Genomic DNA, 25,146 nt, shown 5'->3' with positions numbered 1-25,146 from the left:
AATTCCAGCTGCAGCACCTTTTGTCATTTCTCGTAGGTAGTGTTTTTTTTCTCAGCTGCAGGTGTTAACTGCAAGCCTCAGTTCAGGGGAATGGAATGGCATGCAACACTTTCAAGTGATCTTTCATATTCAGCTGAATAAAGAAAGGTGCACTGTTTAACCGGGTGCAAAAAGCTAGTACATAGTTTTGCGTGTATTTATTATGTAACATACACCATGTCTCAACAATACATCACTCCATTGACACCAATGGTAAACACTACAGTGTTGGTTATTTACATCCAAGGACACAAAGCCCTGCATTCACATCAAAAATGTTTTATAAAAACGTCACACAGGAGGGAGAAGGAGAATTTCCACATACATATAGTTTCCTTGTGTGATGAGCAGCATCAGGGTGTTTGTGTGATCACCATGACAACCCTTGCTGTCACCGAGGCCCTCTGTTCGAACACAGAAACACCCTCTGTTCAAACACCTGTCAGGGACAAAAATAGCCAGAGAGGAAAGAAAATATATATTACTAACCAGCACACTCAGAGGACACCAGAAGTGATTGTGTGTGTGTGTGCAGCAGAGCAAAGCAGGGGGACAAAGCCCTCAAAGAGCAGCTGATGAAACAATGTGTGTGACTGAGTCAAGGCCCATTCACACCCTCACAGTGGGGGTACTACTGACCACTGATTTCATCATGGCTATAAATAGACCCTATGAATGGAGGTGATGCAATCACACTCACAGTGACGCACTGATAGTAATAATAGTGTTACTAATTAGAAGGCAACACAAGCAGTGCAGGCTGTTAACCACAAACCACCTAATGTCACGTCAGCATGATGACCTGAAATGTAGCTGTACTCCTGTGGCATCTTAACACAATGGAGCATTCAATGATACAAATTTGTAATTTAGCTTTCCCAACCTTTCCGGGGGCCATAACCACACATTTTACTGGTTGGTAGGTGTTCAAATACTTATGTCATGCAATAAAATGCAAATTAATTACTTAAAAATCATACAATGTGATTTTCTAGATTTTTGTTTTAGATTCCGTCTCTCACAGTTGAAGTGTACCTATGATAAAAATGACAGACCTCTACATGCTTTGTAAGTAGGAAAACCTGCAAAATCGGCAGTGTATCAAATACTTGTTCTCCTCACTGTATATGGCCTGACCTGGTTTTTGCCTGTAACATCAGACCCTGAGAGAGAGAGAAAGAGAGACTGACAGACAGAGAGACAGAGAGAGAGAAAGGCCACTGAAGCACAGGGATCGTTACATAACAACCAGACCTGCCTGGACATTGGGGCAGAGAACAGGACAAAATATGGCAGAAATCAGAGCAAAATGGGAATGTTTACAGATAGGTGACTCACTGACGTGGCACTAGCTAGTCTATTAGTGGTTTTGACAATTCAACAATCTATCCTCTCCACTTGTTCAAATGTATCTGATAATCATTGTAAGACAAGTATTTTTTTCTACACACTTTTTATTGTGCCAGATGCATTTACAAATCACTACTAAATCATTAAAATTGTGTATTTAAATAAATTCATTAAGATCTACTAAATTTAAGAAGGCAAAATTGGGAATAAAATTGTAATCACTTGAAATAGGAAATATATCCACATAGACAGTACGTACTAGAGACCAAATTAGCATCCGGTATGTGTCACAGAGGTAAATAAACATGTTTTTCTTTAAAACTGCAAAATCCATTTGCAACATGAATTAAGTTGGCAAAAATCAATGCAGCACATGCATCAAAATACCACAGGCCTTTTATTGTAAATGTAAATGGAGTGACATAACAGTGAGAAGAAGCAAGTGCAGAAACACATCATACAGGAACACGCAACTTTAAGCGAGCTTTCAAAGCCACACAGAATATAATCTCTTGTGGACAGACTACTTAACGTAAATAGTATTTTACGTGAGATTTTCGATTGTAGGTTGCCAAGATTACACAGAATATGGAGGCAAATAGCCTACTATGAGGGGACATTTCAGTTGGTGCTGCCGTCTGTCTCTATATATAGCAGTCTATAGTAATTATAGGCTTTAACCCACAGGTGTAAGAGCAACTTATTGTATTGCCAATAATGATACTGACAGATGAATAGCGACAAGCACTTCAAAGATGTGCTCCCTGCATCCACTGGGAATGTATTGATTCAGTTGTTCACAGTATTAGTATAGTGTTGTTTGAGGAGTGTGGCTAAAAAGGTGTAGTGAGATGTAGAAACGAGACTACTTTAATACTAAGGCCCTGGCTGGTTAAGCTGGGTCATGTTCATAAGGTAGAAAACAAAGCGAACCAGGTATGTACTACCTGAACTTGTCTAATTGTTTTAGTTTTCGGTTTTGCTATTGTCCGCCCTAATGAACACGACCATGGTCTCCGAGTTGCCTTCGACAGTCACGTGCACAGACAAAAACAAATATTCTCCCAAACACACAATAACAATTATTATTCAACGCATGACCATTCTGAGAGTTGAAAAGAAGACAATGGAGCAGCTATTGTAAACATGGAATGTTCACACTCAAGAAGAGATCATAATAACAGTTGTCACAAATTTCATGTTGGATCACAGAATCCTTGTCAGAATAGAAGTCGTACATCTATCAATAAAAAGTTATTACAGTGAAACACTTTAAAAGCACTGGCAATAAAATACAAATCAGAAAACCTTTACATTTCTAGCTTGGTACCAGATCTGTTTGTGCTCTTGCTTACTCCATTGATGTCCTTGTCAAGCCAGTTTTTATCTTTGTTTGCCACTACAATGTGTGAAGGAGTTGGCATGATAGCACAAACAGATTAGCATCCAGTTTCCTCTGGTGCTGGTACAGATGTAGGATCGTAATTTGAGCAGTTTTTCACAGCAGGAAAATAATCCTGCAGCAACAGGAAATGTGAATTATTATGTGGATTATAGTTAATGGACATTTTTGATACATTTTTAGTTAGGGCAAATCCAATCTGACATTTTAAAGTGAAAATTACAAACTTTAGAACCTTTTTAAAACCTCAAAAACACTGCAAGTTTGCTGTGCAGGAAATGTCCTGTAACAACAGGGTGATCAAATTACGATCCTACATCTGTACATTGGATAGACGTGATTGTGATCTTAACTTCTTCTCCTTCAGCCAAGTAAAGACATCATTATGGAACAACAACTTTTACATCAATGTAAGGCATAGTAAAATCATTTAAAGGGGTTACATGGTATCTGCAACACTTCATATTGATGCTACATTACCTATCTACTGTACTACATACAAATAAGACAACTATGCAAAGTCACAAAGTTTGGTTTCTAAGGCAAAGGCATGGCAAATTCACAAGAGATAAATATTAGTATTAAAGTTTAAAGAGTCATTCTTTCATAACAAAAGACATAGAAGTGGGATAGTTCGAATCTACCCCCACCTGAAAATGAAACGATCTCTGACATCTTTGCAGAAACAAAACAATGCTGGTTAAACCTGCCAGTTCATGAGGCTATTGCTGCAAGCCATACGCTTTCCCTTACAAAACGGCACCCTCTCCTGTTGTGACGGGACATTCACAGTCTGAGTCCCAAATGGCACCCTTTTCCCTTCAGAGCACACATTTTAACCAGGGCCCATAGGGCTCTGATCAAAAGTGGTTCACTCTATAGGGAATAGGGCGCCATTTGGGACACAGACATAGCTTACCAGACCATCAGCACTGGTTTTAGAGTCCTCCTGTGTCATGGGACTGGGTGATTTACATCATGGGGTTATTACAGGCTTATCAGTAATATACAAACTAGACTGATTGTTTCCCAAAGAAGCTACTGTGTGGGGACTGATGACGCAATCAGGAGCTGAAAGGTTTAACTAGAGTGTGGTGCAAGTGCAATGCTTTATACTTTTGGGCCATTGGCATTATTTATGCTCTGGCTGATGTGAACATTACAGAGTTGGGAACCCCTAGTTTGAACCAAGCTAGTATTTAGTCTGCATAACATGAGATAACAATCTAAAAGAACACCAGTCTCTGTTGAGAGGAGCCTCAGAATGAGCTTTCATTCTTTCATGACTGATTGAACTAAACTAAAACATTGTTTCTGGGTTACCAATGACCTGTTACATTTTGGCTCATGGTGCTATTTGGTCTTAGTTGTATCTGATTAGGAGAGAGCACACCAATGATTCTGATCCTACCAAAATGGCACTTGTTTATAAGAGTCCAAAAATGGCACCCTATTCCCTATATAGTGCACCATTTTTTTACCAGAGCCCTATGGGCCCTAGGATAACATTTGGGAATCAACCGAAAGCACAAGGAAATAGGGGGAGTGGGGCTGGGCTGGCCTTAAGGCAAATAGTGTATCGGTATTAATGTCATATTTCTCTCTATAAAATAATATACAAATAAAAAAGCAAAGAGATTTCAGCTGTCCCGCTACTATAATATAGTGCACGGCTTCTTGTCTTTGAAGGGGTTTTCAGAGGCTGGGATGCCCATGAGTAGAGGGTCGTATTTAGCATGTTCTCCACAATAGTGCATCAGGTCTGCTGAGGCCTTGGACACCTACGGGAGAGAATCATACAGCAGGTTACTATCGACCTCAGATGAACACAAAGAAACAGTCAGGTGGCTCACCAAGGAATGTAGTTTGTGTCCCTGAGAGATGCACATCCTTGGTAAAGACTGACTACCCTAAATCGATCCTCAACAGTTTATGTAGTGGAAATATACACTTGCTTACTACTTATTATGAACCAATGTACTGGGGATGCATTCTAAATCTGACCACAACTCCATTTTGCTCAATCCCTTCCTATAGGCCGAAAATCAAACAGGAAGTACCCATGCTAAGGACTATTCAACGCTGGTCTGACCAATCGGAATCCACGCTTCAAGATTGTTTTGATCACGCGGACTGGGATATGTTCCGGGTAGCCTCAGAGAATAATATAGACGTATACGCTGATTCGGTGAGTGAGTTTATAAGGAAGTGTATAGAAGATATTGTACCTACTGTGACTATTAAAACCTACCCTAACCAGAAACCGTGGATAGAGGGCAGCATTCACGCAAAACTGAAAGTGCGTACCACTGCATTTAACCATGGCAAGGCGACTGGGAATATGGCCGAATACAGAGTAGTCATTCCCTCCGCAAAGCAATCCAACAAGCAAAATGTCAGCATAGAGACAAAGTGGAGTTGCAATTCAATGGCTCAGACACGAGACGTATGTGGCAGGTTCTACAGACAATCACGGACTACAAAAGGAAAACCAGCCACGTCACAGACACCGACATCTTGCTTCCAGATAAACTAAACACTTTCTTTGCCCACTTTGAGGATAATACAGTACCACCGACGCGGCCCGCTACCAAGGACTGTGGGCTCTCCTTCTCCGTGGCTGATGTGAGTAAGACATTTAAATGTGTTAACCCTCGCAAGGCTGCCGGCCCAGATGGCATCTCTAGCCGCGTCCTCAGAGCATGCGCAGACCAGCTGGCTAGTGTGTTTACAGACATATTCAATCTCTCCCTATCCCAGTCTGCTGTCCCCACATGTTTCAAGATGGCAACCATTGTTCCTGTACCCAAGAATGCAAAGGTAACTGAACTAAATTACTATCGCCCCGTAGCACTCACTTCTATCATCATGAAAGGGCACTGCGTTCATCCACCTCTGGCCTGCTCGCCTCCCTACCTCTGAGGAAGTACAGTTCCCGCTCAGCCCAGTCAAAACTGTTCGCTGCTCTGGCACCCCAATGGTGGAACAAACTCCCTCACGACGCCAGGTCAGCGGAGTCAATCACCACCTTCCGGAGACACCTGAAACCCCACCTCTTTAAGGAATACCTAGGATAGGATAAAGTAATCCTTCTAACCCCCCCCCCTTAAAAGAGTTAGATGCACTATTGTAAAGTGGTTGTTCCACTGGATATCATAAGGTGAATGCACCAATTTGTAAGTCGCTCTGGATAAGAGCGTCTGCTAAATGACTTAAATGTAATGTAAATGTATGAAGTGCTTTGAAAGACTAGTCAAGGATCATATCACCTCCACCTTACCTGACGACACAACAGTAGTAGGCTTGATTACCAACAACGAGACAGCCTACAGGGAGGTGGTGAGGGCTCTCGGAGTGTGGTGTCAAGAAAATAACCTCTCACTCAACGTCAAAGGAGATGATCGTGGACTCCAGGAAACAGCAGAGGGAGCACCCCCCTATCCACATCGACAGGAGAGCAGTGGAGAAGGTGGAAAGTTTTAAGTTCCTCTGCGTACATATCACTGACAAACTGAAATGGTCCAGCCACATAGACAGTGTGGTGAAGAAGGCACAACAGTGCCTCAGACACAACAGTGCCTCAGACACAACAGTGCCTCTTCAACCTCAGGAGGCTGAAGAAATTTGGCTCCCCACCTAAAACCCTCACAAACTTTTACAGATGCACAATTGAGAGCATCCTGTCAGGCTGTATCACCGCCTAGTACGGCAACTGCACCACCCACAACCGCAGGGCTCTCAAGAGGGTGGTGGGGTCTGCACAATGCATCACCGGGGGCAAAGTACCTGACCTCCAGGACATCTACAGCACCCGATGTCACAGGAAGGCCAAAAAGATCATCAAGGACAACAACCACCCGAGCCCCTGCCTGTTCACCCCGGTACCATCCAGAAGGCGAGGTCAGTACAGGTGCATCAAAGCTGGGACCGAGAGACTGATAAACAGCTTTTACCTCAAGGCCATCAGACTGTTAAACAGCCATCACTAGCACAGAGAGACTGCTGCCTACATACAGAATTGAAATCATTGGCCACTTTAATAAACGGAACACTAGTCACTTTAATAAAGCCACTTTAACTTCTTATCGCTGGGGGCAGTATTGAGTAGCTTGGATGAATAAGGTGCCCAGAGTAAACTGCCTGCTACTCAGTCCCAGAAGCTAAGATATGCATATCATTAGTAGATTTGGATAGAAAACACTCTGAAGTTTCTAAAACTGTTTGAATGATGTATGTAAGTATAACAGAACTCATATGGCAGGCAAAAACCTGAGAAAAAATCCAACCCGGAAGTGGGAAATCTGAGGTTTGTAGGTTTGCCTATCCAATATACAGTGTCTATGTGGTCATATTGCACTTCCTAAGGCTTCCACTAGATGTCAACAGTCTTTAGAACCTTGTTTGATGCTCTACTGTGAAGGATGAGGGAATAAGAGCTGATTGAGTCAGGTGTCTGGCAGAGTGTCACGCGCTCACTCAGGCGCGCCCCGTGAGAGTTAGCTGCGTTCCATCGCATTTCTACAGACAAAGGAATTCTCCGGTTGAAACATTATTGAAGATTTATGTTAAAAACATCCTAAAGATTATTTCTATACATCGTTTGACATATTTCTACGAACTGTAATGGAATGTTTTGACTTTTCGTCTGGCCTGCGCGTCATCAATTTGGATTTTGGAACTAAACGCGCCAACAAAAAGGAGGTATTTGGACATAAATTATGGACGTTATCGAACAAAACAAAAATGTATTGTGGAACTGGGATTCCTGGGAGTGCATTCTGATGAAGATCATCAAAGGTAAGTGAATATTTATAATGCTATTTCTGACTTCTGTTGACTCCACCACATGGCGGGTACCTGTATGGCTTGTTTTTGTGTCTGAGCGCCGTACTCAGAATATTGCATGGTGTGCTTTTTCAGTTAAAAAAAATTGAAATCTGACACAGCGGTTGCATTAAGGAAAAGTTTATCTAAAGTTACATGTATAATACTTGTATCTTTAATCAATGTTTATTATGAGTATTTCTGTAAATTGATGTGCCTCTCTGCAAAATCACCGGATGTTTTGGAGGCAAAACATTACTGAACATAACGGGCCAATGTAAACTAAGATTTTTGGATATAAATATGAACTTTATCGAACAAAACATACATGTATTGTGTAACATGAAGTCCTATGAGTGTCATCTGATGAAGATCATCAAAGGTTAGTGATTAATTTTATCTCTATTTCTGCTTTTTATGACTCCTCTCTTTGGCTGGAAAAATGGCTGTGTTTTTCTGTGACTAGGTACTGATCTAACATAATCAGATGGTGTGCTTTCGTCATAAAACCTTTTTGAAATCGGACACTGTGGTGGGATTAACAACAAGTTTATCTTTAAAATGGTGTAAAATACTTGTATGTTTGAGGAATTTTAATTATGAGATTTCTGTTGTTTGAATTTGGCGCCCTGCACTTTCACTGGCTGTTGTCAAGTTAATCCCGTTAACGGGATCTCAGCCATAAGAGGTTTTAATAATGTTTACATATCTCGCATTACTCATCTCGTATGTACACTAATGTTCAAAAGTTTGGGGACACTTAGAAATGTCCTTGTTTTTGAAAGCAAAGCACACATTTAATAGACAAAAGAAGGCCAGCATCCCAGAGTCGCCTCTTCACTGTTGACGTTGAGACTGGTGTTTTGCGGGTACTTTTTAATGAAGCTGCCAGTTGAGGACTTGTCTGTAGCCTTTTAAAATTATAAACTTGGATTAGCTAACACAACGTGCCATTGGAACACAGGAGTGATGGTTGCTGATAATGGGCCTCTGTACGCCTATGTAGATATTCCATAAAAAAATCTGCCGTTTCCAGCTACAATAGTCTTTTACAACATTAACCATGTCTACACTGTATTTCGGATCAATTTGATGTTATTTTAATGGACTTTTCTTTTTCAAAAACAAGGAAATTTCTAAGTGACCCCAAACTTTTGAACGGTAGTGTATATACTGTATTCTATACAATCTATTGCATCTTAGCCTATGCCGCTCTGACATTGCTCATCCATATATTTATATATTCTTATTCCATTCCTTTACTTAGATTTGTGTGTATTAGGTATTTGTTGTGGAATTGTTAAAGAGAAGGTCAGCGAAGGCAGTTCTTGCAGGATGAAAAATGTAATATCATATACAGTGGGGAGAACAAGTATTTGATACACTGACGATTTTGCAGGTTTTCCTACTTAGAAAGCACGTAGAGGTCTGTAAAAATCCATAAAATCACATTGTATGATTTTTAAGTAATTAATTTGCATTCTATTGCATGACATAAGTATTTGATACATCAGAAAAGCAGAACTTAATATTTGGTACAGAAACCTTTGTTTGCAATTACAGAGATCATACGTTTCCTGTAGTTCTTGACCAGGTTTGCACACACTGCAGCAGGGATTTTGGCCCACTCCTCCATACAGACCTTCTCCAGATCCTTCAGATTTCGGGGCTGTCGCTGGGCAATACGGACTTTCAGCTCCCCCCAAAGATTTTCTATTGGGTTCAGGTCTGGAGACTGGCTACGCCACTCCAGGACCTTGAGATGCTTCTTACGGAGCCACTCCTTAGTTGCCCTGGCTGTGTGTTTCGGGTCGTTGTCATGCTGGAAGACCCAGCCACGACCCATCTTCAATGCTCTTACTGAGGGAAGGAGGTTGTTGGCCAAGATCTCGCGATACATGGTCCCATTAATCCTCCCCTCAATATGGTGCAGTCGTCCTGTCCCCTTTGCAGAAAAGCATCCCCAAAGAATTATGTTTCCACCTCCATGCTTCACGGTTGGGATGGTGTTCTTGGGGTTGTACTCATCCTTCTACTTCCTCCAAACACGGCGAGTGGAGTTTAGACCAAAAAGCTATATTTTTGTCTCATCAGACCACATGACATTCTCCCATTCCTCCTCTGGATCATACAGATGGTCATTGGCAAACTTCAGACGGGCCTGGACATGCGCTGGCTTGAGCAGGGGGACCTTGCGTGCGCTGCAGGATTTTAATCCATGACGGCGTAGTGTGTTACTAATGGTTTTCTTTGAGACTGTGGTCCCAGCTCTCTTCAGGTCATTGACCAGGTCCTGCCGTGTAGTTCTGGGCTGATCGCTCACCTTCCTCATGATCATTGATGCCCCACGAGGTGAGATCTTGCATGGAGCCCCAGACCGAGGGTGATTGACCGTCATCTTGAACTTCTTCCATTTTCTAATAATTGCGCCAACAGTTGTTGCCTTCTCACCAAGCTGCTTGCCTATTGTCCTGTAGCCCATCCCAGCCTTGTGCAGTTCTACAATTTTATCCCTGATGTCCTTACACAGCTCTCTGGTCTTGGCCATTGTGGAGAGGTTGGAGTCTGTTTGATTGAGTGTGTGGACAGGTGTCTTTTATACAGGTAACGAGTTCAAACAGGTGCAGTTAATACAGGTAATGAGTGGAGAACAGGAGGGCTTCTTAAAGAAAAACTAACAGGTCTGTGAGAGCCGGAATTCTTACTGGTTGGTAGGTGATCAAATACTTATGTCATGCAATAAAATGCAAATTAATTACTTAAAAATCATACAATGTGATTTTCTGGATTTTTGTTTTAGATTCCGTCTCTCACAGTTGAAGTGTACCTATGATAAACATTACAGACCTCTACATGCTTTGTAATTAGGAAAACCTGCAAAATCAGCAGTGTATCAAATACTTGTTCTCCCCACTGTACGTACAGTCTATTTAGGTCATTCAAGTTATGGGTTATGTTTGAGAAGCATACCTTAATCCTCTCAATGCTGGCCTCTATTCTCAGCTGCTGGACTGTCCTCCTGGCATGGGCTATGTTATTGGAACTCTGCATCTTTGAAGACATGATGGTCTTCACACACCTGTGTTAAAACACACATACTGGACTCAGTACTGTATAACACTATGGAAAAGAATGACTGACAATAAATGAATGAATTAATACATGAATATTGTGGCAATTTTTCTGTGTGGCTTTATCTGGAAAAACTAAAGAAAAGCACAATAAACCATCATTAAGTCATAATTTGTACATCCATATAGGGCAGCAGAACAGACAGTCCCTGTATAACAGTCTCATAAAAGATATCCCAGCTACATCAGCAGGCACTTCTTACATCTTTGCAAAGCAGATGGTGTGTTGGAGAATAACTCAAGATGGTTAAGTGCCAGGAACAGAACTTTGACAAGCTGTCTAAGCTGTTACTCCACTGTCCTTCCTCTCCAGAGTAACTTTCCAAAAGTGACAGTCGGAAGTTAATCTGCAATTTACTACTCAACCAACAACCTACAAACAAGCTAACACACATAATCACGCACAGACTGGCATAGACGAAAGTGGTTGCACAACCCACACACAACATGGGAAGTCTGCATTAGTCTTAGCATTGCACGGTATACCAAAACTTAGGTAGTATTTCAATACAAAAAAATAACATTCGATACTTCTGTCAAATGTGTCTCACGTGATTGAGAGGATCAAGTCTGTGTATAAATGCAGCCCCTTCATAGCGTGAAGAGCAAAGTGCCTGCTCCACTCCATTCATTGCTAGAGCTGTCTGGGCTGCATTGTTAGCTCCCCACTCATGCTGCACAGAAATTAACACACTTCAATAATGCAACACGGCATGTAGAAGTGTTGAAACTGTTCACAAAACAATGTCCATACAGGCTAGAACAATGCAAGACGATACCGGTAGCTTCCGGTTTTAATTGTAGGCTAATGTTCCTTGCTAGCTTACAGCTGAAGCAACATCAATTCACTACCCTAGCTTTGTTTGTGCAAACCATACTGCAAAATATGCTGATTTCAAAGCTGATTGATTGTCACAAAAAACTTTGTTAATTCACTTCATCTCCCTCACCACCAAAAACTCATTCACTTCTTCACTCCCACGCTTCCAGTCTGGTTTCCAGTAGAATCCAATAGTGTGTGATTGCGGGCTGCAATTCGGGGTGTTCCTGTATGTGGGCATACAGGAACACCCTTGAGCATCCCATTGGTTCCTTCATAAACATCCCCCCTCGAGCATCCCATTGGTTCCTGCATAAATGCCCCCCCTCGATCATGACATCTTCATGCTTGTGTTACACTTTTGAATGTGGGTCAAAAGGAAAATACAAGCATTATCGCCCCCGCCTCCTATGTACTGGAGTCCTCCTTACTAGCTAGTGGGAGGCAGGGGCAACACCGGTAGACAGTGTCCTTCGCTCTTGCCTGCCGAACACCTGCCCTCACATTCGTTAAGAGAACTGCGGAAAAACAGTGCCCGACATGCAAGGGCAAAGGATACTGTCTACCGGTCTCCCCGCCTCCCGCTAGCTACTCCGGTATGTGGGAGGCAGGGGAGCGACACCGTGTGTTAGATAACTAGCTAGCTTGTTAGTTAGCGACACCGTGTAATAGCTTGCTAGTTAGCACACGGTGATCAATTTTGTTGATCAGTACAATGAAATAATATGTTCTCCTAGCAGTAGCCATTGAAATAGATCCTAAATGTGGCCCCATGAAATCAGATAAAACAAGCTCAATACTCAATGCACACACTCCTAGTGAATAATATGCATTCACCTGTATTGTGAAAAGACCTATGCTACATCTTGATTTACTCAGTTTATCAATATCTTTACCTATTAAATAAATGAATACCATTATGTTGTTTTGTTGTTAGATTGGTAAAAACAAATTGATTGTATGATTGTATAATTGATTCATTAATGCATCCATGGTTGTCAAAAAAAAAAAAAGACATACAAATGTTCAAATGTAATGGTATTGAACTCAAAAGATGCCCAACGATTGAACAGACCAGTAGCTGAGTTTATCTGTCTGGATCAAGTGCCATTTGGTGACTTTGGCTAATATGGGTTCTTTTTTTGTTGTAGTATCGTTTTGGAATCAAGTATCGTGACGGTATCGAGTATTATGATACTAAACCTGGTATCGGTATCAAAGTAAAAATTCTGGTATCGTGACAACACTAATTGGTCCATAGCAATAAAGAAATTGCCTGAGAGGACAGGGCTGTAGGGGGTCTGTACAGTATGTAGTAAGAAAGAGACTGCCCGGGTGCTGGGACTGTTTAAAGAAGAGCGACCAGTCTGCCAGGTTTCACGCTCACCTTGGAACATGTGGATCCAGACTGACTGCACGCACACACACACTCTGGCACGCCCGCACACACACCATGCAGGTCATTTGAGAAGCATCAACAATAACCTTCGTATTGAGGTCATCAATATGTGATCGCACTTCTATTACAATGGCTGAGAGGTTTATGGAGGAGGAAGACGCACGGAAGGAAGCTGAAATGGAACAAAGTAATCTGCAGCCAGCCACAGCGCAGCTGAGTACAAACTGGATGGAGAGACCTCCCTCGGAAGCATACATCTCTCTAATCACCCTACCAACCCACTCCTTTCCTCTCCTCCTTCCCTTCCTTTCCCTTCCTCCCTCCTTCATTCACAGGAAGATGTATCCCCAGCCAGACAACCAGTTCAATTCCCCTCTGAAGTATAAATTATTAAATATGTTCCGGTTTTAAAAATAGAAGAAAGCGGAAGAGGAGAGAGCTGCAGAGGTGGTTAGTCACCCAAACAGACAGGAACATAAAGATTTAGTACCACAAGGAGTAAGTATAGGAATAGAAACAAAGTATCCTGACAAATAAACACTTCTCAACCGTCTCAACCACAGTCTCAACACTCTTTCCTTCACGTGAGGATCTTGAAATAATCAAAGACACTTCATCCTCTTACACACCACAGCTTTCCTTGAATTAATTCATCATACAATGCTCTGAGACACTTCAAGAGCCCTTCAACCTCATGTCTGCCTCAGTGCCTTTTGTGTGCTTGGCTTGGCTAGACACAGGAGTGGTTTAATGTGCATATCTCTGTTATTTGCGCAACAGTGGGTTTTAAAACACAGCCAGAACACTACACTGACCAGGCGATGGTAGAGTGAACACAGGAAGAAGGCCATAATCGGAGGGCTGGGTCAGACAAGGGCTACTAACCCAGTGTCTAACTAATGTCTGCACCAGACTGAACGTGACGCTAGCAGCTAGGGCTTGGACCATAAAGAGGAGGTGCTTGAGGGTCAATGGGCTGAGTGCCACTGTGTGCAACACTAACAACTAGCTTTTGTCTAGTCAACTCAATGAAGTGTGTTCAGTTGGTGCTACTTTGTCTTGACCTTTATTTTGTCTGACCTCTCAGTGATGTCATAGTAAAGGAGGCTAGATGTATGGATCAGGTTAATGCTGTAGGCAATACCAAAGTCAGACTAAAAGGAACTGTAGAGGCTTCAAATCTAATCATATCTTATATCTACTTAAAGAAAGTACAGAAGAGTATTAGTATGTGCAGTATTAGTGAGTGCCTAAAATGCCACCCTATACCCTATGTAGTGCACTACTTTTAACCAGAACCATATGGCCCTTGGTCAAACGTAGTGCACTAAATAGGGACTAGGGTGTCATTTGGAACGTAGTTTTCGAGTCATTCTGTGAAACAGCTGGGTTTCATTGTGCATCTGTTTTTAGATGGTCACGACCAGGGGTTCATAGGATTTATACCGGATAGACCCTCCACACCTGATCAGACCACCTAAGAACATGGTCCACAAGGATACTGTAAGAGGCCCACTTGGCACAGCTAAGCTGGCAGCAGAGGTGCCTACCACCACCAGACCACACATACACGTCTGGGTTGGCAGTGGCGTTTCCCTGTGGCTTTGATACTGAAAGCTGTTGTCCATAGTCTTGCTAATGCTTCAGTAGGAGTAAAAAGTTAAAAAAAGTAAGTTTGACACCAGCCGTGCTGATTGGCTTTCCTCTAGGAACCGCCTGGTTGTTTCCCAAACGGCACCCTATTCCATATTTAGTGCACTACTTTTGACCAGAGCCCTATGGCTCTATGGCACCCTATTCCCTATATAGTAAACTGCTTTTGCCCAGGGCCCTATTCCCTATTTAGAGCCCTATGGGGCCTGGTCAAAAGAAGTGCACCGTATATAGGAAATAGGGTGCCATTTGGGACATAAGTCCTGACTCACTGAGGTCCTTCCCAGGCCTCTGATGTACCCTGAAATAACTCTCTGTTCCTGGGCAGGAAATAGCCACAGTTGGGCGACCCCTGTCGGAAGTGCTGGGGGGACTAAGTCTAGGGATTCACAGATTCTCACTTTACAAATAATAGCCAGTCAATAGGACCACCTCCCTGCTTTGCTCTCTTGTCCAGGAAAGGCAGCCAAGGGTCAGGGATTGTCTGTAGGAATGCCATAGCTAGCATCCCATCCTGCTACCCAGCCACCTCTCTGGACCACAGATTGGAGTCTTTAGTAATGCCATCTACTACAGCACACTGCATCATTGATACTATTCATATACTGCTCTGAGACCACTGAGGCACTGCTTTCATGTGGCTGTAATGTGGCTGCTGTAGTGTGACTCTGGTGTGTACACAAGTGGGTTGTCACTACACCAGAACAAGCAGGTTTCTGAGAGGTCAAACGAATGACGAGCTCTGACCTGTGGTATGACGAGCTCTGACCTGTGGTGTGACGAGCTCTGACCTGTGGTGTGACGAGCTCTGACCTGTGGTGTGACGAGCTCTGACCTGTGGTGTGACGAGCTCTGACCTGTGGTGTGTATATAATTATGACACTACCTGCTTCTCTTTGGACATTACTACACAGATAAACCACATCAACGGTTGAGATACCTAAGACCTACTTTGGTAAAACTATGGTCTTTAATATGGTTACTTGTTATAGATATTATCAATGACTTTATTGCTAATACACTGTGTGAAATAGACACTAGCTATATTCAGAGATTGAGGGATAATTGTAGGAAGAGAGAATTGGCTGAGCTGTGAGAACAAATCTCATATCATCTATTATCAGCCTATCTATCCTCTGCACTACTACTGAATCAGAAGCTAACCCTGCCACCGTTACACAGTCCCTAACCGCCAGTTCCTAACTGGTAGGCCAATGGGACAACCAGTCCCTAACTGGTAGGCCAATGACCATGAGAGAATAAGCAGGTCCTTTATCTATCCTCCGCACTACTAAACTGCCTAGCAACAAGATGGCTTGGCCTTAAGCCTGGGCCTAAAAATGTGTCTGAAACCTGATACTACAATGATAGTACAATGAGCTCTCAAGGCTCGGGGGACATTAGAGCCCCACAGGAACAATACAGACGTGTTATCAGTGCGACTAGATGCTTGATGCTGCCGGACTGACAGTGGGTGATGTGCAAAATGGAGGGACCAAAAATAGGGTCCGGGAGTAAAAAAAAAAAAAAGGAAAGTTGAACTGCACCCTCATGGGTGCTAATCTCAGACAGCCTGATGCTATCTGGGACTGGGAGACAGAGCAGGCAGCTAGTTAGCCGTGCAGGGAAAAGACACAGGCTCTCTGATCTAGTGTAAAAGCACCACCCATAGAAAAACAAACATAGTACACTCAGAAGAACCTTAAATGGGATGGTTCTTCGAAGAACCACACACACTCAACACCTTATTTTATGCAAATAAAGTATTGATCCTTATTTGCATATTTCCCAGGGTACCATTCGAGTGAATATTTTAGTTACCAATACCACCCAAGACTGTGTTTGCTACTGACAGACATGGTGGTTGCATTCATTCATTTTCAGTCCTGTGGCCTTTGCCAAGTGAGATCCTAAGTGAATATATCATTAATAATTCAAGTTAAATTCTTTAAGACAATACAATGCATATTACAATGCATATAGATCTTATTTTGATGGCCTAGTTTTAGCCTAATACAGTGGCCTGAAATGCATGGTTTACAGGCCACATCATGCCTTGCAAGTCACAGTATGCTGGCTTGCAAAGTGATGTCTAACTCATATTGGAATCTAGCCAGAGAGGGGATATCCAACATTTTGAGAAAAATAATCACCAGCCACCTGGATTCAGAATGACTGCCAGGGTTGGGAAGACTAAGATGATACTACATATAAACTAAAGTATTTAAACTGGAATAACCATTTCAGTAACGGATGCAAGTCCAACTACTAACAGATTGGATTAGTTTAGAAAAATGTATGTTTATATTGGAGTAACATAAGATTAATAAAAAACATAGATATTGAAACAAATCATTCTAATAATCAACCTGCAATAGAGCATGCTGGGAAATATAATAAAGATGGGTGTGGTTTTGTTTCAACTCTGGTTATCAACACCAACAGTGGGGTTATTTTATGCCACTGAATGTTAATTGAACTCTTTAGTGTTCATTTAACTATTGAATCAACACTAGAAACTGAAAGATCTACACTAGTTAACACTGGCCAATTTGCTGTGTGCTATGAAAGGAACACATCTGCAGACATTTCAAGAACATTTCAGAATTCTGAAGAACTGTAGATGCAATGCAACAGGAATGACAGTCAAGCAGGTTTGAGTATTGACCGTAAGAGGTGGCATATTGATTCTAAGTGATAATGATGATGACAGATTTACTGTGCAGTTATTTGTTGTTCAGACTGTATAATGGGGAATAGTGAGGTGCCATTAGGGAGACAACAAGGTGTTTTATTTACAATCTACTCAACCGGATAGAAGGGTTCTTAGCCACTGAGTCACCAACAATGCAGTTTTAAGAAAAATAAGTGTTAAGAAAGTATTTACTAAAATAATCTGAAGTAAAAAATCTATAAAAAATCATTAAAGAGCAACAATAAAATAACAGTAGCAAGGCTATATACAGGGGATATATGTTCTTCCACAGAGCTCTGTGAAGGGAGGTAGTGAATTAGGTGGTCGGCTGAGGTTAAACCCAGAACAATAATGTCTCACACAGACTCTTTTCTCACCCTTTCCTCCGTCTCTTCCTTCCCACCTGGGCTTCATGTGAAGGCAATCAGGTTCTCTTGTCTTCCAGTTTCTGTAGTGTATCTCACCAAGAGTCACACATTCAGAGTCGTGCTGTGTGTGGCCTGTCCCACACAACACAACAGACAGATTCCCAATCAGTCAGAAAGTGATCAAAGCTTTGTGAGTAGATGTCTTTGATGTAATATTTCCTAAGACACAGCAGCAGTCCATCTATGGCTTCCAGCGCATGTACACCCTGCAGTGAGAGGGAAGGTGAACAACATCCATGGATTAAGTCTTGCTTTGAAGTGTATTTATCCTTCATATAATACATCTGTGAGCCAGTCAATAGATGGATGACAAGCAAAAGAGCAAAAGTCAAGATCCCAGGTGTGTTTACACATTGACATTGATGTGCATAATTTCCTTTCAGGAAGCATACTGTATATTTTATCTTCATTCAACATATTTGTTTTTCATTCGATCATTATCAGTGTCTTCACAAAACTGGGGTCATATGTAGCCTAGCAGTAAATATGAGATCATCTATGCACACTATTCTTTCAGCAGGCAACAGGGTGACATGTGAGAGAGAGAAGGAGAGAGTGTCTGTCTGGAGAGTAGTCAAAGGGAGAATCTGTCTGGCACAGTGTGTATGACCAGATGCCACATCAATGAAACGCTCCACCATCTGGTAATATTAATACACAGTGCACAAACACACAGACACAGACACACACACACACAAACACACAGAGGAGGAGAAAGGGCGGAGGAACGGGGAGGAGGGGTGTCATGCAAACTAAATCTGTTGCATGCAGTCCATTTACCTTGAAGCTGCGTAATGAAAAGGGCCTCGCACGCAACACTCTCTCCAGGTCCATTAGAGGCTCTTTATCTTACTTTAGAACAATCAGGACAGCTAAGCAAATTAAACAGGTTCTCTCTCTCTTTGCTACCCAGCAATGGAAAAGCTCACAAGCTGGTAAGGGTGGTGGTGAGGGACATTCATTTTCATGTGTTCCTCTATGTTTCTTACTTGCTTTAACGTCATTCGGCATACTTTCCCGAACAGCTACAATTCATAAACACCTGTAAACATTCTAGCTGTCATCATGCAGGATGACCTGAAAACAAAGGCTCAGCTCAGAGAGTATGACTGCTGCTTGGCTTGCAGAGCGAGTGATACCCTCTCGGCATGGTTGAGCATTACAGATCAGATCATGAACTTTTAGTCAACCCTGTCTGCTCTGGCACATCTCAACACTAAGCCTCAGTGCTATGCCTTATCTATTGTATCCATCACAGCCAAATGACACCACTTGCAGGGAAGCGTTTGACTGTCTCTCATCCTTTTGTTAACCTGCCCCTATCATGTGTTCTGGCGTCGGCTTTAGAGAGATAAAAGTGTGAGGGTTGAGCCAGTGTTGAGGAGGGCTGAGTAGGGGAGGGCTGAGGAGGGGAGGGCTGAGGAGGGGAGGGCTGAGGAGGGGAGGGCTGAGGAGGGGAGGGCAGAGGAGGGGAGGGCTGAGGAGGGGAGGGCTGAGGAGGGGAGGGCTGAGGAGGGGAGGGCAGAGGAGGGGAGGGCAGAGGAGGGGAGGGCTGAGGAGGGGAGGGCAGAGGAGGGGAGGGCAGAGGAGGGGAGGGCTGAGGAGGGGAGGGCTGAGGAGGGGAGGGCTGAGGAGGGGAGGGCTGAGGAGGGGAGGGCAGAGGAGGGGAGGGCAGAGGAGGGGAGGGCTGAGGAGGGGAGGGCTGAGGAGGGGAGGGCAGAGGAGGGGAGGGCTGAGGAACGCTGAACAGGGGAGGGCTGAGGAGGGGAGGGCTGAGGAGGGGAGGGCTGAGGAGGGGAGGGCAGAGGAGGGGAGGGGAGGGCAGAGGAGGGGAGGGCTGAGGAGGGGAGGGCTGAGGAGGGGAGGGCTGAGGAACGCTGAACAGGGGAGGGCTGAGGAGGGGAGGGCTGAGGAGGGGAGGGCTGAGGAACGCTGAACAGGGGAGGGCTGAGGGGAGGGCTGAGGAGGGGAGGGCTGAGGAACGCTGAACAGGGGAGGGCTGAGGAGGGGAGGGCTGAGGAGGGGAGGGCTGAGGAGGGGAGGGCTGAGGAACGCTGAACAGGGGAGGGCTGAGGAGGGGAGGGCTGAGGAACGCTGAACAGGGGAGGGCTGAGGAGGGGAGGGCTGAGGAACGCTGAACAGGGGAGGGCTGAGGGGGGGGTGACGAGGGGAGGGCTGACGGGGGGGTGACGAGGGGAGGGCTGAGGAGGGCTGAGGAGGGGAGGGCTGAGGAGGGGAGGGCTGAGGAACGCTGAACAGGGGAGGGCTGAGGAGGGGAGGGCTGAGGGGGGGGTGACGAGGGGAGGGCTGAGGAGGGAAGAGCTGAGGTGGGGAGGGGTGAGGAACGCTGAACAGGGGAGGGCTGAGGGGGGGGTGACGAGGGGAGGGCTGAGGAGGGAAGAGCTGAGGTGGGGAGGGGTGAGGAGGGGAGGGCTGAGGAACGCTGAACAGGGGAGGGCTGAGGTGGGGAGGGGAGGGCTGAGGGGGGGGTGACGAGGGGAGGGCTGAGGAGGGGAGGGCTGAGGAACGCTGAACAGGGGAGGGCTGAGGGGGGGTGACGAGGGGAGGGCTGAGGAGGGGGTGACGAGGGGAGGGCTGAGGAGGGGAGGGCTGAGGAACGCTGAACAGGGGAGGGCTGAGGAGGGCTGAGGAGGGCTGAGGAGGGGAGGGCTGAGGAACGCTGAACAGGGGAGGGCTGAGGTGGGGAGGGCTGAGGGGGGGGGGTGACGAGGGGAGGGCTGAGGAGGGAAGAGCTGAGGTGGGGAGGGGTGAGGAGGGGAGGGCTGAGGAACGCTGAACAGGGGAGGGCTGAGGAGGGGAGGGCTGAGGGGGGGGTGACGAGGGGAGGGCTGAGGAGGGAAGAGCTGAGGTGGGGAGGGGTGAGGAACGCTGAACAGGGGAGGGCTGAGGAGGGGAGGGCTGAGGGGGGGGTGACGAGGGGAGGGCTGAGGAGGGAAGAGCTGAGGTGGGGAGGGGTGAGGAGGGGAGGGCTGAGGAACGCTGAACAGGGGAGGGCTGAGGTGGGGAGGGGAGGGCTGAGGGGGGGGTGACGAGGGGAGGGCTGAGGAGGGGAGGGCTGAGGAACGCTGAACAGGGGAGGGCTGAGGAGGGGAGCGCTGGGGGGGGTGATGAGGGGAGGGCTGAGGAGGGGAGGGCTGAGGAAGGGAGGGCTGAGGAACGCTGAACAGGGGAGGGCTGAGGGGGGGGTGACGAGGGGAGGGCTGAGGAGGGGAGGGCTGAGGGGGGGGTGACGAGGGGAGGGCTGAGGAGGGGAGGGCTGAGGAAGGCTGAACAGGGGAGGGCTGAGGAACGCTGAACAGGGGAGGGCTGAGGTGGGGAGGGCTGAGGGGGGGGGTGACGAGGGGAGGGCTGAGGAGGGGAGGGCTGAGGGGGGGGTGACGAGGGGAGGGCTGAGGAGGGGAGGGCTGAGGGGGGGGTGACGAGGGGAGGGCTGAGGAGGGGAGGGCTGAGGAAGGGAGGGCTGAGGAACGCTGAACAGGGGAGGGCTGAGGTGGGGATGGCTGAGGAGGGCAGGGCTGACGGGTGGGGGCTGACGAGGGGAGGGCTGAGGAAGGGATGAGAGCTCATCTTTGTGTGTGGCAGCGTCTAGGAACTCAGGTGGTTAGTAACAAAAGGAAACGTTGTGTTTGTTCTTGTTCAGGTAGTTATTGCAAATAATGACACACTAACTGCCACCAAACTGACACAGAACACGGTGCAGCTCTCATAAATCTTCCAACTCCTCTTAAGCTCTCAAAGCCAGGGTAATACTAGTATCCTGTTTCTCAAGTCATGTAACTTTGCGAAATGTCTATAAGCACGCAGACAGCTTACTATTTACAAAACCTGTAACTCTGTAACATCTCTATTATGAGGTAGGTGTGATGAGATGTTATCACCTCTTCCAACTTGATAAGTGAGTATCTCAATCAGAAAGACAACTGAAACAGTGAGGTGATGCTAGCCTGGTTCCAGAGCTGTTTGTGCTGTCATACAACGACCCTAGGAGTTGGCTGTAAAGCACAAACAGATATGGGACCAGGCTAATATTCTGCTGCTTCTGGGTGGTGGTGTTTCATTCCTTTCCCTACAGTGATATAACTAATGTGGGTCATTAAGTGGAAAGCAGGAAATCCATGCTAAGCAGGGCAGTGAGTGACTGTAACTACTTACTGTGTGCTACACTGCCAGACCAGACTAGGCGGAGGCCACTGTTTCCTGTTGAGTAAGAGGGTTGAAAGGACTGAGGCCTCTAGTCTACTACTGGTCTGATACCGGTGACTGTAAAACCCACCTGGGCTGCCTAGCTGAGAAAAACTCCTGTGACCGCACGGCACACAGAGCTGGCTTGAAGTTACAGCAGTTTGACCGCATATGCTTAAATCCCCCAGAGGATTGAGAAATGAGCTGAGGAACCCCCTCCACACACACACAAATGTGTGCACGCACACACACGCATGCACACGCACACACACACAAAAGCAACTTCCTGTTGCCTGGAGCAGTTCTGTATTTCAGAGCAGAATTAGAGTAGTTGGATCTCAACGACCGACAGCCAATGACTCGCCTGTGTCTAGACAGATCAGAGGCCCCGACTGCAGTAGTAGCTCACTGGATAGGAATCCAGCTAGCCCACAACCCCTCATTGTTATACGACTACCTTGTGCTGCTTCTCCCACATTGGCTGCACCAGAGAGTTACTTAATTCACAGTCCTAAATGCTATAAATGGTGAACATATCTTACCCTACTACACATAAATGCTATAATGGTGAACATATCTTACCCTACTACACATAAATGCTATAATGGTGAACATATCTTACCCTACTACACATAAATGCTATAATGGTGAACATATCTTACCCTACTACACATAAATGCTATAATGGTGAACATATCTTACCCTACTACACATAAATGCTATAATGGTGAACATATCTTACCCTACTACACATAAATGCTATAATGGTGAACATATCTTACCCTACTACACATAAATGCTATAATGGTGAACATATCTTACCCTACTACACATAAATGCTATAATGGTGAACATATCTTACCCTACTACACATAAATGCTATAATGGTGAACATATCTTACCCTACTACACATAAATGCTATAATGGTGAACATATCTTACCCTACTACACATAAATGCAACCCCCCAGCTGTGCAGTACAGCTGGCAATAAATATGACCTATTTCTTAATAGCTTGATTGGACTATTTTGCTGAACTACACAATTCTGTCAGCATTATAACAAAATATAACTTTCAGTTCTTGTGTAAAATGAAGTACTGTTGAGTTCATATCTAAAGCAGAGCAGACAGGACATTCTCACTAGTTTGAATGCTAACTGAGACAAGACCGCCATGCACATACAGTGCATTCAGAAAGTCTTCAGACCCCTTGACTGTTTCCACATTTGGTTACTTTACAGCCGTATTCTAAAATGGATTAAATCAACAATAAAAAATCCTCCTCAATCAATACACACTACCCCATAATGACAAAGCAAAAACAGGTTTTTAGACAAAAACAGAAATACCTTATTTACATAAGTATTCAGACCCTTTGCTATGAGACATGAAATTGAGCTCAAGTGCATCCTGTTTCCATTTATCATCCTTGAGATGTTTCTACAAGTTGGAGTCCAAGTGTGGTAAATTCAATTGATTGGACATGATTTGGAAAGGCACACACCTGTCTATATAAGGTCCCTCGGGACCTCAGACTGGGGCAAAGGTTCACCTTCCAACAGGACAACGACCCTAAGCACACAGCCAAGACAACGCAGGAGTGGCTTCGGGACAAGTCTCTGAATATCCTTGAGTGGCCCAGCCAGGGCCCGGACTTCAAATCAAATGAAACTTTATTTGTCACATCCGCCAAATACAACAATTGTAGACCTTACCATGAAACGCTTACTTACAAGCCCTTAACCAACAGTGCAGTTCAAGAAAGAGTTAAGAAAATATTTACCAAATAAACAAAAAAGTTTAAAATTATAAAAAGTTACAAAATAAAAGAACAGGGGGTACCGGTACAGAGTCAATGTGCGGGGATACAGGTTTGTACATGGAGGTAGGGGTAAAGTGACTATGCATAGATAATAAACAGCGAGTAGCAGCAGTGTAAAAACAAAAGGGGGGGGGGGGGTCAATGTACATTTTTCGGGTGGCCCTTTGATTAATTGTTCAGCAGTCATATGGCTTGGGGGTAGAAGCTGTTAAGGAGTCTTTTAGTCCTAGACTTGGCGCTCCAGTACTGCTTGCCGTGCAGTAGCAGAGAGAACAGTCTATGACTTGGGTGACTGGAGTCTTTGACAATTTTTGGGGCCGTCCTCTGACACCGCTTAGTATATAGGTCCTGGATGGCAGGAAGCTTGGCCCCAGTGATGTATTGGGCCATACGCACTACCCTCTGTAGCGCCTTACGGTCGGATGCCGAGCAGTTGCCACACCAGGCGGTGATGCAACCGGTCAGGATGCTTTCGATGGTGCAGCTGTAGAACTTTTTGAGGATATGGGGACCCATGCCAAATCTTTTCAGTCTCCTGAGGGAGAATAGGTGTTGTCGTGCCCTCTTCACGACTGTCTTGTTGTGTTTGGACCATGATAGATTGTTGGTGGTGTGGACACCAAGGAACTTGAAACTCTCGACCCGCTCTACTACAGTCCCGTCGATGTTAATGAGGCCTGATGTGGACACCAAGGAACTTGAAAGTGATTATGCATAGATAATAAACAGCAAGTAGCAGCAGCGTACAAAACAAATAGAGAGGGGGGAGGGTGTCAATGTAAATAGTCTGGTGGTCATTTGATTAATTGTTTAGCAGTCTTATGGCTTGGGGGTAGAAGTTGTTAAGGAGCATTTTGGTCCTAGACTTGGCGCTCCGGCACCGCTTGCCGTGCGGTAGCAGAGAAAACAGACAATAGAGAGAGAGAACAGTCTATGACTTGGGTGACTGGAGTCTCTGACAATTTTTGGGGCTTTCCTCTGACTTGAACCCGAATCGAACATCTCTGCCAAAGGTGCATCAACAAAGTACTGAGTAAAGGGTCTGACTACTTATGTAAATATGCTAACAGAAGTAGTGCACTATATAGGGAATAGGGTGCCAATTGGTATACATCCACTGCCAGCAGGCTGAGGTGGGGCCATTGTTGATGACACATCATTTGGCCTTTTGGAATGGAATATGGGCATTCTGAGGATGACAACTACACACACACACATTTTTTCAGTCTCTTATCTATCATATAACATGCATGCTCAGTGTTCTTTCTGTTATCTGTCAAATGCTGTAAGTCCGATCAACATGACTATATACAGTACTAACTGGGCCGTAACTCATTTAGTTGTAAAAATGAAACGTAAAGTTACTGTAAATTGTTAGC

General features: G+C 44.9%; 1 protein-coding gene across 3 annotated transcripts in view; it reads right to left on the bottom strand.

The window, feature by feature from the left end:
• Positions 1-1,767: 1,767 nt before the first annotated feature.
• gng12b (guanine nucleotide binding protein (G protein), gamma 12b) overlaps positions 1,768-25,146 on the bottom strand; it is a 69,435-nt gene continuing 46,056 nt past the window's right edge. The window contains exons 2-4 of one of the 3 annotated variants that reach the window (XM_071345981.1): positions 17,691-17,947; positions 10,586-10,694; positions 1,768-4,572 (exon numbers count right to left, since the gene is read on the bottom strand). In XM_071345981.1, coding sequence (XP_071202082.1) covers positions 4,447-4,572; positions 10,586-10,678 — 219 coding nt within the window. In that variant the 5' untranslated portion in view covers positions 10,679-10,694; positions 17,691-17,947 and the 3' untranslated portion in view covers positions 1,768-4,446. Of the gene's footprint in view, positions 4,573-10,585; positions 10,695-11,696; positions 11,804-17,690; positions 17,948-25,146 lie in introns of those variants that run through there. The other 2 variants (XM_071345979.1, XM_071345980.1) reach the window with 2 other exon arrangements.

The sequence above is a fragment of the Salvelinus alpinus genome, chromosome 16 (genome assembly GCF_045679555.1).
Source record: "Salvelinus alpinus chromosome 16, SLU_Salpinus.1, whole genome shotgun sequence".
NCBI lineage: Eukaryota > Metazoa > Chordata > Actinopteri > Salmoniformes > Salmonidae > Salvelinus > Salvelinus alpinus.
Note: the sequence above shows the minus strand (reverse complement) of the source record. Positions and strands in the feature narration are given on the sequence as shown.